At 37.7% G+C, this 16,308-nt stretch overlaps 2 protein-coding genes across 5 annotated transcripts; one reads left to right on the top strand and one right to left on the bottom strand.

Annotated features, from left to right (window-relative positions):
* Positions 1-3,373: 3,373 nt before the first annotated feature.
* LOC124181739 lies at positions 3,374-6,671 on the top strand. Its single transcript, XM_046568588.1, has 3 exons — positions 3,374-3,821; positions 4,694-5,035; positions 6,274-6,671. Exons 1-3 carry the CDS (start codon positions 3,441-3,443, stop codon positions 6,502-6,504), a joined length of 954 nt encoding a protein of 317 aa, XP_046424544.1. The 5' UTR covers positions 3,374-3,440; the 3' UTR covers positions 6,505-6,671.
* Positions 6,340-16,186, bottom strand: LOC124181741. Of its 4 annotated transcripts, XM_046568593.1 has the most exons (6): positions 12,501-16,186; positions 12,188-12,395; positions 9,831-10,051; positions 9,673-9,737; positions 8,274-8,454; positions 6,340-8,121 (listed from the first exon to the last, which is right to left on the bottom strand). In XM_046568593.1, exons 3-6 carry the CDS (start codon positions 10,017-10,019, stop codon positions 7,930-7,932), a joined length of 627 nt encoding a protein of 208 aa, XP_046424549.1. In that variant the 5' UTR covers positions 10,020-10,051; positions 12,188-12,395; positions 12,501-16,186; the 3' UTR covers positions 6,340-7,929. The 4 variants fall into 4 exon arrangements, with proteins under 4 accessions (XP_046424549.1, XP_046424547.1, XP_046424550.1 ...); XM_046568591.1 differs by lacking the exon at positions 12,188-12,395; XM_046568594.1 differs by lacking the exon at positions 12,501-16,186 and having other exon boundaries at positions 12,188-12,469.
* Between the last annotated feature and the right edge of the window lie 122 nt (positions 16,187-16,308).

The following is a 16,308-nucleotide window of genomic DNA, read 5'->3' on the forward strand; positions in this document are numbered from 1 at the left end:
AATACCTGGAATAGTAATGAATATTTTTAGTATAGGAACACATCAAAAATATTGTGTAAGGAATAATGTAATTAATCAATTATTTAATAATATAATAAATTGTACAAGATTATTCATAGCTACTGAATATGTGCTTGCACGAAAAATGAATTGAAATAATTTATTGTAAACGTGACAAGTTTGTTATATTTCAGATGAAATAAAATTACAATTGCCATCAAATATTATAAAAGTGTTTTACTCACCCAGCATAAATCCTCGTCCTCCTCGTCCTCCTCCTCGTCCACCTCCAACCACCTTCAACCACCTCAGGTTATACCTTGAATAGTAATAAATATTTTCAGTATAAGAACACATCGAAAATATTGTGTAAGGATTAATATAATTGCGTAATTGATTAAATAATTAATTAATAATATAGTAAATTGTACGAGATTATTCATAGCTACTAAATATGTGCTTGCACGAAAAATGAGTTGAAATAATTTATTGTAAACATGAACCAGGAAACACGGAGCGCTTATCCTGGAAGTCGAGAAATTTTATTAGCGGACTGACAGCTACCGAATTTGGGGTTGCGCGAAAAACGAATTGAAATAATTTATCGTAAACATGAACCAGGAAACACGGAGCGCTTATCCTGGATGTCGAGAAATTTTATTAGCGGACTGACAGCTACCGAATTTGGGGTTGCGCGAAAAACGAATTGAAATAATTTATTGTAAACATGAACCAGGAAACACGGAGCGCTTATCCTGGAAGTCGAGAAATTTTATTAGCGGACTGACAGCTGCCGAATTTGGGGTTGCGCGAAAAACGAATTGAAATAATTTATTGTAAACATGAACCAGGAAACACGGAGCGCTTATCCTGGAAGTCGAGAAATTTTATTAGCGGACTGACAGCTACCGAATTTGGGGTTGCGCGAAAAACGAATTGAAATAATTTATTGTAAACATGAACCAGGAAACACGGAGCGCTTATCCTGGAAGTCGAGAAATTTTATTAGCGGACTGACAGCTGCCGAATTTGGGGTTGCGCGAAAAACGAATTGAAATAATTTATTGTAAACATGAACCAGGAAACACGGAGCGCTTATCCTGGATGTCGAGAAATTTTATTAGCGGACTGACAGCTACCGAATTTGGGGTTGCGCGAAAAACGAATTGAAATAATTTATTGTAAACATGAACCAGGAAACACGGAGCGCTTATCCTGGATGTCGAGAAATTTTATTAGCGGACTGACAGCTACCGAATTTGGGGTTGCGCGAAAAACGAATTGAAATAATTTATTGTAAACATGAACCAGGAAACACGGAGCGCTTATCCTGGATGTCGAGAAATTTTATTAGCGGACTGACAGCTACCGAATTTGGGGTTGCGCGAAAAACGAATTGAAATAATTTATTGTAAACATGAACGAGGAACCACGGAGCGCTTATCCTGGAAGTCGAGTTTCACCGCGTAGCGGACCCGAAGCGCGGGATCCGGGAGGTTGAGAACCCGGTCCTCGAAATTTGCGGAGCGCGACTCTCAACCGTCCGCTCTACTGCGCGGTTGTTACCAGACTGAGGAACTCGGCTAGCCGATTTTAGATTGGTGACGTCACTTTCCAAACATCCGAAAATTCAAATTTTGGTTTCGAACTGTAATACTAGGTATGATGATGTATGATGTATGATGTATGATGTATGATGTATGATGATATGATATGATGTATAATGATTTTAGCTTTCACATTTCATACAAGAAATACGCACTTTATCTCTCCTGCCGATTCCAGACTCAAGCGGCCAGGCCCTTCGATGGTCAGCCGTTGACTCAAGATATATTCTTCAGTGAACGGGTGGGCTAATAACGCTGCCGTTCTGCGACAGTTGGATGATGAAAAATTTCGATCGTATCTTTCAAATGTGTGTTAAAATAAACTCGAAATGTCAAGAAGCGTCGTTTTTTCTCTCTCTATCACCTTTCTAGGTCTTCAAATCACTACGCAGCGTTAAATACTGTCTCATATACGAAGCATCCGTTTCATCTCGTTCAAAATCAGCGCATCCGGGATGTATTACATTTACTCTGAATTTTTTTTCATCCGAATACTTTTCGAAAAACAATTCTGCTCCTCTACCCAACGCAGATACTTCACTTGCGACCAGCTAAAACAACGTTTCGATTCTATGCCTATGAAAATTCAAGATCGAGAGAGCAAATGAAAAGTTGTTGGAATAATTATGAATACTAATGTTATGGAATACATCGAGCGCGCGTCGAATAGAATCCCATTTCGAAATGAATAATTCTTCTCTTTTCATATCATAGCTAATCTGGTAATATAGGTAAATAGGATGGTTGGAGGTGTTCGGAAATGTCAGGACATTTCAAAAGTTAAAGTCGACGATGATCCGATGCATCAATTTTATCGTATATTTGATAAATTATTCCTAAATACATCGAAACATATGTATTTGTAATGAAATATCATGCAATGGGCTGTGTAAACTATAAACTATAATTTCTGTCGAATAGCTGCTTTTATGTCAACAGGGATTTGAGACTCAGTTCAGTTCGTCCTCCTCCTCGTCCACCTCCGACCACCTCCAACAATCGCCAACCACCTCGAACAACCACCGATAACCACCTCGGGTTGTACCTGGAATAGCAATAAATGTTTTCAGTATAAGAACACATCAAAAACATTACGTAAGGATTCATATAATTACAGGTTTTGTTTCTCGGCTGTAACTTTTGATTCGCTGCTCGCAGCGTATCGGGACTGCGCTTAATCGATTTCTCTCGCAAAATTACGTCGGCTTGGTATATGTAAGAATTTATTCCAGCACTTCTCAAAATTGCGAAAATTTTCGCTAAAAATGCAAAGGGGTTAGCCTTATTTCGTCTTTATTTTTAGAGCCGATGTTTTTTTTGTCTCAACAAAAGAAAAAACTGATATAGACGGACATAGAGATAGTAAACGCATACTCGAAGGACATAAATAAAGGCCATAAGATGTAACGGTACGGCATGAATAATCAACAAATCAAATGTACCAAACCACGTCATTGAAATAGTGAAACGGTTTATAGTTTGGAATGGGAAATGTGAGAGCTATATGTATAAATTCTGTGATTGGTTAGTTAAAGTTGTACGGTATTTTCGGAGGTTAACTAATATAGGGAGCCTGAAGACGAGGCTACTAGACGGCGGAACATGCATAAGATGTACTGTTCATATTTTTATCGCAACCGCAGATCTGCGGAGGCCATCGCAATTTACTTGAGATTATTATTACATCCTAAGACAATTATCCCTCCTTTGTGCCGCAGCTCGTTCTTCGCCTTGTTCCGTTGTTCACCTTCAAATGATTCTTATAGTCTAGATCTGGAATCCACAATTCCAGTCGGTTCTAGTACGTCCGTTGACTCTGCGAAGCTAGGCAGCATGGCTCCCAGTTCGCGGATCGTTTCCCTGCTAATTACCTGCAGCCTTACCGTTTTCGTAACTTATCCGGCCCGCGGGGCTGAAATATCGTCGAAAATTGACCTCGACGAGGAGCTGACCACACCGCCGTCCACCTTAAGCACCTCCGTGCTGAAGGCGTACGTCGACATCAATCAGGGCGGAGGACTCGGCCCTAAACCTCAACGAATCTCTTCGAAACAGCCGCCACGTGGATTCAGACAACCCGCAGGGAGGCCGGCCAATAACCATGAGGACGATGACGACGAGAACGAGTTCGTCAGCATCGATGATCTGTTCGAGGGAAACAGGCAGCAGATTCATCAGAACCCTTTGACTGGTTCACCTGCCGCCAACCGTCAGGTAAGAGGACTGAAGAGACTCGCTGATTGGGCGGAATCGGCTATGAATACGTTTGAATTAGCTATTACCACTCCATGGGATTATCTAATTCAATGTTTTAGCAGTTCTGGGTTAATTGCCATCCATGAATTCATTGGGATATCTATTCAGTAATCAAAATTGTCGGCATTGTTTTTCGCCGCTCGACTGGATTTTGAAGAGGTTCAGCTCTCACAAGTTTAGCTTTCACAGAGTTATACAATTGTTCTCCGTGCGATTTATAGTTAGTCGAATAAGGGAAAATAAAATCAAGAAACTTAAACTTAATGTTTATTCGTCGTAATAAAATCTATTCAACTTTCCAATGACAGTTCTAAGATAAGCCGAAAGATAAGCTGTCTACCTTGAGTCTAACAGGTTGCCATGCCAATTTTAATAATCTATTCATTTAACATGGAAAAATTTTAGTTCTACTCGTAAAATATTTAATATTTTTCAAATTCATGCATAACTCCTTGGAGACGATTCTTCAAGTTTTCCGAAACCTCTGTAACAAAATATCGTTATCATCACTAGAACACACTAGGGAATTGTATTTAAATTATTTAGAGCCGATTTGGGGGATTAATGTTAAAAAATTTGTCCGAGCCCTAAATAAAGACCACCCTATTATATATGTATACATTAAATGTGTTTTCATGTAACTTTTCTCAACATTGTTGAATTTCCCGATGAATTTACATTGAAATGAAAATAAGAATTGATGGTATTGAAGAACAAAAATGGAAAATGAAAAAGGGCATACCTACGTTGTTGTACTTGTATCGATAACTCCAAGAACTCTTAGACTAGAGAAATACATCGCGTGACTAAGGTTGACCAATTTCGTGCAGGGATTTTACGGAACTGAGTCTGGAGTTAGGCCAACGATTATAAACAACATTCACGTAACAATAAACGCCAACGACTCCGGGCCCGGAGTGAACGGCTGCAAAAATGGCGTCTGTGACGTCAGGGTATCCTCGAAACCCGACGCCGAGGGAAACGTGATAACAAATGTTCACCTGAGCGTCGTCACCAAGTTGAATAAGCCGCCGGTGCAGGTTACCGATGTTCCTGTGATTGAAGGAACGGCGGGATTACCAAGTCCCGATTTCGATCAGCTCCCGGCTTTTCACTTTGTCGATCAAAATGTTCGGCACACTGGCTCCTTCTTCGACAACAACATTCCTCAGGTAATGATACCTAATTTCGCAACAATGTATCTGCTTTCTGGAATGAGATTACTTCGTGCTAATGTGTATTAAAAATTCGGTTTTCGAATGATTCATACACCTCTACTTCAGAGAAACGAATTGATTCAACGTCAATCCATTGAAGAATTACACGTGACAATTTCATATTTATTCATCAGAAGTATAATATTTTTTTTTAGAGTAAAAGACAAACATTATGATTCACAAAATAAAAATATTTTAATCTAATTGCTTTCGTGAAATTTCGATGTGCGAATAAGATGTTAAAATTACGAAACATTATTTTTCCTGTTCTCTTCAACTTTTGACATTAATTAACAATTTCTTCTGGTCAGTTTGTTGTTAGCTCAATATTCAACTCAGTTTTGTTTGTTTATCAGCGTTCTCACCGATGATACATTTGTTGCCGTTCATTTTTTCTTTACAAATTTTATTCAATTTGTGGATAAACTATTTGAAAAAAATTCCGTTATCACGGATCACGTTGATGAATCTTTATATTTATATGACTGTAGATTCCTTTACTGAAAATAATTAGAGATTTGGTGAATCGAAAGCTGAGACAAACGATGAACTTTACATCTAATTTAATTCGATCATCGAGTAATTTGGGTGAAAAACGTTTATTTGTTAATTCGCATGACAGACCATTTGCAAATTGATAATAATCAATAAATTGAAGTGAGTTTCGCCCAGAAAACTCGTAACGTCGGCTAATTCCTATATATATTTTCTACTATATACCATATACTATCTATTATGTGTCTCTACCATATTTGTCAAGTTAGTTTACACTGCTGTCATTGCGCGTTAAAAGTCAAGGCTAGTTCCAAACCGCTGAAAAAATGAATCGAACGACTGATCGCACCAATTAATTACAGGTGCAGATCAGAATAATTTATTAAGCATCTCAACTTCTCACGCGTGAGACGGAAAGCCCTTTTACATCTCAAGCATAAATATTCAGTTTCGCTACGAATTATCAAAGTGCTGATGTAGCGCTTGAACGACAATTACTGTTTTTGAACAATCCTACAACGTTCTGAAATAACGACTTATTATTATGCGGTGTAACGTTAATAGCACGCCTGCCTGTGTAATTTAAATTCATTTCCATATACGTTAATTTTAATTAAATTCAATTCAGATAATCACGTGAAACTGTGCCAGCTGTACAACACAGAATAACGGATTGCTGAACTTTTTCTCACTTATAGATTCCAATTCACAGACAGGACGTTGACTCCTGGTATCACCAGCCGCAACCCCTTTTTCAGAGAGCCAGACCCGTTTGGTATTACGGGAGAAATTTGGACCGAGGTTTCAAAGAGTCTCGCGGATCTTGGCAAGGCCCTCGTGGGTGGACGGAGACCGGAAATTGGGGAATTATTGACGATAAAATCGAACCACCCCTCAGTAAAACGAAACTCAGCAACGAACGGGATTGACGAAGACTTTCCCAAGTGATCAGAAGTGTCTATTTTACGCATTTCATTAAATGACTTACTCATTCTTCATTTTATTCATTCTTGACGTAGGTGTAATACCTGCATGGTAGTAATAACGGTAATCAATAAGACATGATATTAAATAAAAACCTGATTGACTTACCAAATCTTCCAAAATCCGAACCATATTCCACTCCCGGTCCTGTGTACCTGACTTATTGTTATTCGTTGGCTGATGAATTTGGAAGTGAGATTTCATATTCACGGAATTTAAATCATTGATGACGCAAAATTTTCGTCTGGTTTTGGATTAGTTATGGAAGAGCTGGGACATAAATAATGTCTTCAATTCTATGATATGCAGAATATTAAAGCGATTATTTCGTGTTTGTCTTGTTGATCTGAGTGGTGAGCAGTGGCACTATTTGACACTTCCGATGCTTCATTTTCCGCAGTTCTTATTCCGAATCAAATGGTAACTCGATAATCGATCATATTTCCTCAAATGTACGAATTCGGTGAGTGATATCCAACTGAACCCAATCTTTATTCAAAACAAAACGATCCGAGATCGACCTACGAACTTGTTCTAATTTTAAGTGATTCTCATACACGTTCTTCGTCCGATTCCATCACGATGCCTGGCCGAGCATATTGGCGTACGTGAAATTGCATTGGGCAATAGCAAATCACTAGCTACCACTCTGACGCATCTTATACTGCGTGCATTATGTATACCAAATAACGAATTCACAAATCGCTCACGTGTATAGCGATGAAGAACAGTAATGAAATGGATGAACGCATATTCTGTGAAAACAGCTGGAACATGACGTGATAGGAACAAAATCGACGGAAGAAACTTCCGATTTTATGTTTCAGGCAAAGACACTTGTTAATCAGACTTATAAATGATTGCATTACATGGGAAAGTATAAAAATTCTCGTTAGAATAAGAAAACTAATAACAATATGTTCATCGTACAGAATTCTTCATACGAAAGTCGCGGCACTCGGCACAGAAAGACAATCATGAATTTACGATTTCGACGTTTCCATCTTCGAACATTGGAAGCTAATTTCAATATTTCTTAATAATAAATTGAATAATATGCATACGCACAACAGATTACGACCTAATTCTACATGCTGAGGTACATAAATCTGATCTGTTTCATCGTTAGAATTTCACGCCGCTCAATTTTGCTTACAACGTAGGATTGATGCATTATGAAGAACCATATTAAATGGTTCATCGGTGCGGAAACATTGGACGGAAATTCGAACAATTTAACAGTAAACAAGATTTCAGGACGTTAGTGAGAACGGAATTATTGATCGTGCGAAACGCGCAGATGACTTCAATGAATAATACTAGGATAAACTGACGTAATATTAACATCGACGTATCCGCATTCGGTCAAATTATTCTTCGACCCTCTCGATAGTCACCTTTCCGTTATCATTTATTTCTTTGACATTGATTTTACGACTGTAGGGCTTGCCATCGGGACCAATTCCCGATATCGATTTGGAATTGGAGAAGGTTGAGTAACTGTTGCTGTTTTTTGACCCGGAGGCTGTTTGAGAGAATTTGGATTTGGCGCCGGGTGAAGCCTAACGAAAAATAGAAAACTTTCTTAATTACATAATTTCGCTTCACACATAGCGTCGACCAACAAGTCTTCCTCTCCCGTTCAGAAAAGTGAAGAAAGTGACTTCCCGATCAAGCTGTTTCGATTAGCATCTTATACTGTTCAAAAGCTCACCGAATTGATTCCTGGACTTTCACTGGTGCTATCCTGGACAGTATTACCAGCAGAACTTAGGTGATTGAAATTGGATCCGTAGACATTGGGGAAAACGTTGTTAATTCCAGATCCAAAATTGTTTGGAAAGTTGACATAAGCCGGAATTCCATATCGCATGCGATTATTCTGATTGAAGGACCTATTGATACAAAACAATACTGTTGATGATATTGATAGGACTTTCATCTGGGGGTGTACGTTTAATGTTTAATGTCACGTTAAGTTAATAAATTCCGAGTGTCATCAGAATATCGTCACTTCCTATAGATTCTTTAATACTCGGCTTGGGTCTGGATACCCAAGCATAAAAGTAGGAATCCCGCCCTCCCCTATCAATGCCTCTCCGCGGGTCCAAGAATGAAGTAAGAGTGCATCTGGACAGTTTCGTTCCTTGATATGTTTCAACAAATTCCGTCCGTGGAAAGTGTTAGTTTATTGGGACTTCCCAACTCTACTGGTTTATACCTAGTTGCTAGTTCATTTACCGTTTCAAATGAGAGAGAGAGAGAGAGAGAGCTGTTTATTTCGTGCTCTGGGACTGAGGTCCCCTAAGAGCACCGTGCAAAAAATGAGAGTATAATATGAAAGAGACATAATGCCGAGGAAATCACAGCCAAGAATAATAAATATATCAAAGTGGAAGGCTATTACAGAGAATGATTGGATTCAATATCATCTTTGAGAGGTTTGACCCCTTTTACATGTTTTCTAATTTGATTCGGTTAGTTATATTATATGAGAAGTTATTGTTGAAGTTTGGCGAATCTTCGAAATTCGAAACTCGTCTTATCACGTTCGAAAAGTTGTGGCGGGCAGCTAAGTGTGCTGATTCATAAAACACCGAAGAAAAATAAACACGAAGTGAAAGTTTAAACAACGCAACGCGTGCTCTTGAATAAGAAGGTCAAGCCGGTAAGTCATCGTCACTTCTGAGTATGATTATCCGAAATCGCAGTATCTTTCTACTACGTAGAATAAATCATGGTTAAAACGCATAGTCGTGCAAGTAATGAAAACACTAGTAGATCTGCATGAGACAATGAAAACACAAAGTAACCTGTTTTGTCGTTACATTAATACGTGACCATATTCGTGACTAAAAATAAGTGTGACGATACGCCTGGTTTGTTTCTACAGGTGCTGAAATTAAGGCGCAGGTTGAGTAACGCCGACTTATTTGCAGAAAAATTTGTATCTAATGTAGTAGAGGTACTCACAAAATGATACCGAAGGAACAGGAAATACGAATATGAACCGTAATCCAAAAAAATGTTCATCGCTAGTTAGATACAGATCTTCTTGCAATACACGCGTATTAGGTTTATTTGTAGGAAAAGTAAAATTTGTTTCATATTACGGTTGAAAGGGGCCCTTGGATCGAGCGCCGAATGCCTCCTGCTGCTCTTTGAGAGGATTGTCATTCTGCCGGAAAAAATCACAAAAGTTAAAGCCGTACGATGGAAAATCAGTGATTTCGTACCGATTGACTTAATAAAGAAAAGCAGGAATGTCCACCTGAAAATCCTCCGTTGACGCGGTACCGAAGATCGATTTTCCAGTGGAATCGATGTAGGAGTAGCTAACCACTCCAGGATTTTCAGAGTCAGTGTGTACTTTGTAAGACCAGGAGGATCCCGGGTTTCTAGAGGACGATGCACTGCTTGACGAACTGTATGTTGACTTGCTGTCCCTGGTTAAACTCATCCCTGAGCTGCTGTATTCTTCCTGCGAGGATACTATGAATATTGAAAAAAAAATTGAAGAAAATTTATAAAATTCATTACAGTATTGAATGTGTAATATTCTTCGAAGATACTACAATCGAGTAAAAAACATGGATTAGAAGGCTGTCGACAGTAGTAGGAATAACAGAGAAGCAGACTAATTCAACTTATCGTTAGTCAAAGTGTTACTTTTTTCTTATCTTTCAGTGCGATAAATTCAACCAGCTGGACATTCAGTTAGATTTCACTACTTATGAAAATTTGGGATTTTGTTATACACAATTATGATATTTCTGCATCCTTTTCGCAATTAGATTTTAGATTAAATTTGAAATTTTGTCGTACCACGTAAGAGTACCTTCCCTGATTTATAAAAAAAAAATAAAAAATCAGACTTCCGTTCTAGATTTTATAGCTGGCAAAGTTTGAAAATTGTTCAAATCCAACAATTTTCAATTATTGTGGGGTTGAAAAGTTGCATCAGCGAAAACTACGTGAGCATTCGATTGGAACTTAGTTCATCTTTCTGGAATAAGGAATTTGAAATTTTTCAAATCATCTTTCGGTCGCCAAATATTAATTTGAAAGACTAAAATCGATAGTTCGACAACTTGCACAATTGTTACTTTTTTATTTTACGAACTTCTTTAAAGGAAGATAAAAATTTCAACGGCTTATTCAAGACAATACCTTAAATGGTTTGAAAGTTGTACGTCGCTTGGAGAGTAAAAACGTTTTCCATATTTTCAATCGGCTTTTCGACTGGCAAGTGGATTCAATTTGGAATCATAAGAATTATGATTTTTACTCTCTAACAAATCTATTACTACTAAACCATTGCAGATGTCATCTCGAATAACCGCTAAAATACCATTATTAGGCAGTTTTTTAATCTGTTTGACTTGTAACCATCATCGTAACTAAAACAATTATTCGGTCTCTCCTTTTCTCACATTTGAATTAAATCATGTATGTGGTACTCAATAACGCATGAACGATCAAAACTTTACTTCCAATTTTTTTACAACTTGACAAATCAACGATACAGCATTTTAAAAAGGTATGCAATCGCATGCCATTACAAAAAATTCGGCAAATCATGTCTTCCAGCCGACCATAGAATGGTTGTAGATTATGAACATAAAAATCATAAATGCCCACGCTGGTGCATCAAATCTACTGCAACGTCGGACCATGGAAGATAACATTCAAAATCACGACTGTGTCATTGTTCAGATAAAAACTGCAACAAGAAGAAGAAAAACGGAGATAGATTTGCGTACTCAACACATTGCTAACTTATTCCAACGAAACCTAATCAATTAGTGCGTGGTTATCGGGATTCAATGAAGCTGACACATCTAATTTTTCGCTATTTCATACTTCCAAATTCCATTAGTTTCTTCGTTATCCAAATATCAGTAAAAATCATGCAAATTGAGCCGCTAATAGTCGCGAAGTATGTCGCAACAAGATGCTAGAGAAGGTTTTATCATATCATGTGGAAGTATCGACGGAAATGGAAGCTGACGTTATCAGAAACAGAAGATGCTCCGTGATCCCTCATTTTACCAATTTGTTGTTTCTTACAAATTTGCTGAGACTCGAGAGACATCGGCATCGTTATAAGCGTACATGGCACGTGTTAAACAAAGTAGGAGCAATTCAAAATGGTATTAAAAAATTTTACGCACCTTTTGCTCCAGCGGACTGCAAAAGGATATTTACCATCACTAGAAGGCAACAAAGCGCGCAAGTCCACTTGACGCTCATTTTAGCCAGAAAACTTGTAGTGTTAAAAAGGATAGAAAAGCTTTGATGGTCTTCTTCGTTAACTTGTACAGTATGACTACACCTTGTTGATATTGCGAACTGGTATGCTCTTATCACACTCTAAACGTTGATGCTAATAACTGGGGGAAGCAGCCACTCATCAGGTTATATAGGATCAGTAGCTTCTGTTTACACTTCAGGTCTGTAGCAGCACGTTTGGCTTAACGAGGTTCAATACTTTTCAAGCATTGTCAAAATTCTCAATCAAATGATTTGAGAACACTCAAAACCACGAAAAGACTGTCGCCATTTGCGTTTTACTGACAGTCGCGGGAAGATTTTTCTCAATAATACAGTAATGCCAAGAACCTTTATCGTCACTGATTTCGAATCCGATGTCAAAATTTCAGAATTCAACACGGTCAATCCAAAATAGCGGATCACCCTCGTTGAAAAATCGGTTCGACTTTCATGATAATTCTTACGTTAGGCTTTGAGGAGTCGCTGATCCAGATTCCAAAATCGAAATCCGGAAATTCGAAATGGAGGACCCAAACTGGCAGACATTCTTTGTCAATATTGGCTGGAATTCCATGAAAATTAGTATTCTGGGGGTTTCTGGACAGCAGATCAATCACTCATAAATGGCATATTGTTATTTATAAATGAAGAAAAAGTATATACATACCCAGATCACCTTCCATTGCTTCCTTAGATTGTTTTTGAAGAAATCCAAAACACGCTTGCCTTGTTTCGGCCGTTTCTAATCGTTTGTGGAAGGAAAAATGTTTCATTTCGGTACAAGGACTGAAGCCACAGAATTGGTAGCTAAACTCATTCACTCATTCTACCAATAATGTTTTAGATCTACGACGATGAAGTTCAGAGAATTAGACTACAGCTACGGGATACGAAATGGTAGATACCACAAAATCACCTTCCATCTTTGGGATTCGAATTTAAAATTGTGAATTAACAACTCCGATTCTCGAGTTACACATTTTTATATGAAATTCAAAGGGACTTTAACAAAGTCAGGCCTCCATTTTCAGCGTTTAGATTTAAATTTTATGTTTGAAATCAGCAACCCTCAAAACTCTGTGGTAGAAATTTGTTGCAATTTGAAGCTGCTTCGCGAGCAAATGTTTGGTTATTGCTATGGCATAAGTGTAAAGAGCTTACAATATAAGAGTAAAAAAAACTAACCCTATTTAACAATAATATATTGCGTTTTGTCATTGTTCAGCTCTGCAAACATATTATGCATAATTACACATCTTTCTTGATATTCATTGTCAGTCACTTCGCACGGATTGAGCATAAGATTACATGCATCGAAAATGTATTCTACTGGTAATATTTGAGACATCGCCCTAAATTATTGTATTCCTTTACTAGGGCAAAAGATCAAAACGAAAATATCATTTTTTGTGCCAAATAATACAATTTACGTAGAATAGCATTCAAACCCCTTATAACTTCCTTCGTCAAGGAACAGCTTCTATCTTTATCGTTCCTAAAATATCCTCAGTCACGCGAGTAGATCCTCATCCCGAAATTATTTATCATACTTTATTGGAGAAAAATTATCCACTGAAATGTAATTACTAACTATTTTCCAAAACCGCGACCACTGCGAAGAGGTCACCTGTGGTCAACCATGCTCAGATATGTCCTTTAAAAGTGAAAAAACTTATTCTGAAATTGCAAACCAGTCGACGGTCAAGGAATCATTTTTTCTGAAACAAATGTTCTCTGCTTGTATCAGAATCAGTTACTAGTGACTTATTCCAATGAAACACACGGCGTAATGGAATCATTACAAGTACAGTACGTTTTGGACATTAATATAAACATGCCCTCCGAGATATATAAAAATATGTACGCACTTAAAAAAGCCGGAAAGGACCATATTGCAAAGTTTGAAGCACGTGTGTGACATTTGGTTTTCTAAAATATCATGCATACTCGTGGAAACCTGAAATGCTGGACATGAACCAGGCTACACCTGTTTAAACTAAGCAACCACTTCTCAGAAGCAGCTCTGACGGTCGTCGCGTTTTTACATGATAAATAGTTGAACAGCTGGTTTTTTCTTACTAGAAAAAAAAAAAATTAAGCTTATCAAAGTAGCTCGCTCCAAGGTGACATAGAGCGTGCAAATGCTTTGCTTATTATTATCAATGTACGTACCTAACGATAAGATGTAGATTTGAAACCGTAGCTACAGTGAAAAAGCTGAACTGATGGTCGATGGTACATTTGATGGTAGCAGCTGTGGCTGCGTAAAAACCGTATGACACTGTCCGGTGGTGGTCAAGTGGGCACTATGTAAATTTGGAGATTCTATCTACTCTACATATAGACTACAGACTCGTGTCAGTTGTACGTAATTCTTTTAAGGTACATAGCAGAAATGGAACATAGAGCTTTGGTACACGGTTCATTGGTGAACATTAATAAACGGCCAGTCATACTTTGGTATAAGGGAAATTGATTGACATTAAACTGGACAGAAAATTTTACAAATAAAAGATATAATATTACTACAGAAATATATGTGAAAAATCGTGTATTATTTCGGCTTCCTTTTGACAAAGTTCTTCTTTCAGAATTTCCACGCTGTGTGAAACCATTCATCTTATTATAATGCTGTCCACTTTAACTTTTTAATTACTAGCAACGCCAAGTAGCGTAACTCGATGTAGACCGTAATATTTTGATGTATTTGATATTCGTTACCAGTTATACGACTAGATTATTAATTGAGTTTGACGTTGAATATAGATTGGTGATACGAGAGCCATGATAATACAGAGACAAGTTGGCTGGTCATAAAAAAAATTCTACCCGGGTGATGTGGTTGGTTGAGAACAAAAATCTCTTATGAAAATTCTAGGGGCACAATCAGTATTTCACAAATTATCAACTTGAAATCCAATTACAATTGGTAATTGAGTAATTCTGGTATGAAACTGCAAGTCGTATCGAAGACCATCAGCAAATTGGTGATAACAAGCTAATTCAGGTGAAGTTTTGTCAGAAGGCTTCAATTATGTCCACATTCTGAGAAATGACCTTTCGGAGAAAATGAGAATTGTAACGTGACTAATTAAGAACATACATTATACACGTTTAGTACATGTATTTACGTCGTATGTTATTTTAGCTAACACTGGTCTCTTCAGTATGTTCTAAACTCGCAGTCATTCTTAATCAGCTGGATAAATAAACTGAATCATTAACGAAACCAAAGAATTACACGTGCATTTCATAACGATTTATCGACTGTCTCGATTCTAAACATATCAGATGAAAACACCTTCTAATTCTCAAATATAAATAATTAACTCTATCATGAATATTATCAACGTGCTGATATTATAGCGTAGTGTTAATTGTACACAATGGACTCACTGTATAATCTGATTTCATTCCCGTACAACTTGATTTCAATTAGATTCAATTCCAGTAATTACGTCACACCGTAGCAGTCGTACACGCAGAATAATGGATTACTGAGCTTTTTCGCGTGTGCAGATACCAATTTTCAGACATGACGTGGACTTCTGGTATATTACCAGCAACACCAAACATCTTTCAAGACAACTGTTCGGTATTACGCAACGAATTTTAATCGAGGTTTCAAATACTCAATACTTCAATAGATCTTCTTCCATGTTGAATGAGTCACGAAAAAACGCGACAGAATCAATATTTCCGACTCTATGTGTAGGATATAAAAGATATTACTATCTGGTATAATGCTAATCTGTGGAGCTAGATTACCCGACAGTAGCGAATGCTTCATCCTCTGCAGCCGTTCTTATTCCGGATCGAAGGAGGTAAGTGATATCAGAATGTACCTAGTCTCTGTCCTCGCCACTCAATTCATATCGAAATGACTAATTCATTGGTATCAAATTTAAATAGAATCGACTGAAGATTTGAATATGAGAAATAAAGGGTACTGTAACGATTCTGAAGTGAACAGAAATTATAGACGTGTAACGAATGTTACCCTCATCTTATTGCAACCCATTACTGAAAATCATCTAACGCAAAACGAGAAACGATCGAGAACGAAATGATCCACGATCGACTAGCGGACTCGTTACAATTGAAACATACCTGCTTTTGTCTGATTCAATTACGATGTCTTACGATCAAGAAACACAGCGTGTGTCACGTTAATAATTAGTGAATCACTAGTTATTTTTTTAGCTCTCGTTACACTGCTCGCATATTGAGCAACACACAAAGAGCGCACATGTATACAGAGGTAAATTGTGCGGGGGAAAGTTGAGCCTCAGAAAAGACGGTCATGAATGCACGATGCGATGAATGTGGGGAGAAGGCCTTGGAGTGCCCCGTAAGAAATTACTGCGTTCCTCCGTATACGCCTGTTATAATATCCATTGTGCATACAATGCCGCGAAACAAAAACCGTCGGCAGTATCGTGTTTCCAAGTTGGACAATGACAAGCGCACGAAAA

Source organism: Neodiprion fabricii, chromosome 4 (assembly GCF_021155785.1).
Source record: "Neodiprion fabricii isolate iyNeoFabr1 chromosome 4, iyNeoFabr1.1, whole genome shotgun sequence".
NCBI classification, from domain to species: Eukaryota; Metazoa; Arthropoda; class Insecta; order Hymenoptera; family Diprionidae; genus Neodiprion; species Neodiprion fabricii.

Bases quoted from the DNA above. Each gene is read 5' to 3' on its own strand.
- LOC124181741 (XM_046568591.1), bottom strand. From the start codon at position 12,606: ATGAAACATTTTTCCTTCCACAAACGATTAGAAACGGCCGAAACAAGG. The intron at 9,738-9,830 runs GTGGACATTCCT...TTTTTCCGGCAG, and splicing joins CGTCAACGGAGGATTTTCAG to AATGACAATCCTCTCAAAGA. The intron at 8,122-8,273 runs GTGAGCTTTTGA...ATTTTTCGTTAG, and splicing joins AAAGTCCAGGAATCAATTCG to GCTTCACCCGGCGCCAAATC.
- LOC124181739 (XM_046568588.1), top strand. From the start codon at position 3,441: ATGGCTCCCAGTTCGCGGATCGTTTCCCTGCTAATTACCTGCAGCCTT. The intron at 3,822-4,693 runs GTAAGAGGACTG...AATTTCGTGCAG, and splicing joins CACCTGCCGCCAACCGTCAG to GGATTTTACGGAACTGAGTC. The intron at 5,036-6,273 runs GTAATGATACCT...TCTCACTTATAG, and splicing joins TCGACAACAACATTCCTCAG to ATTCCAATTCACAGACAGGA.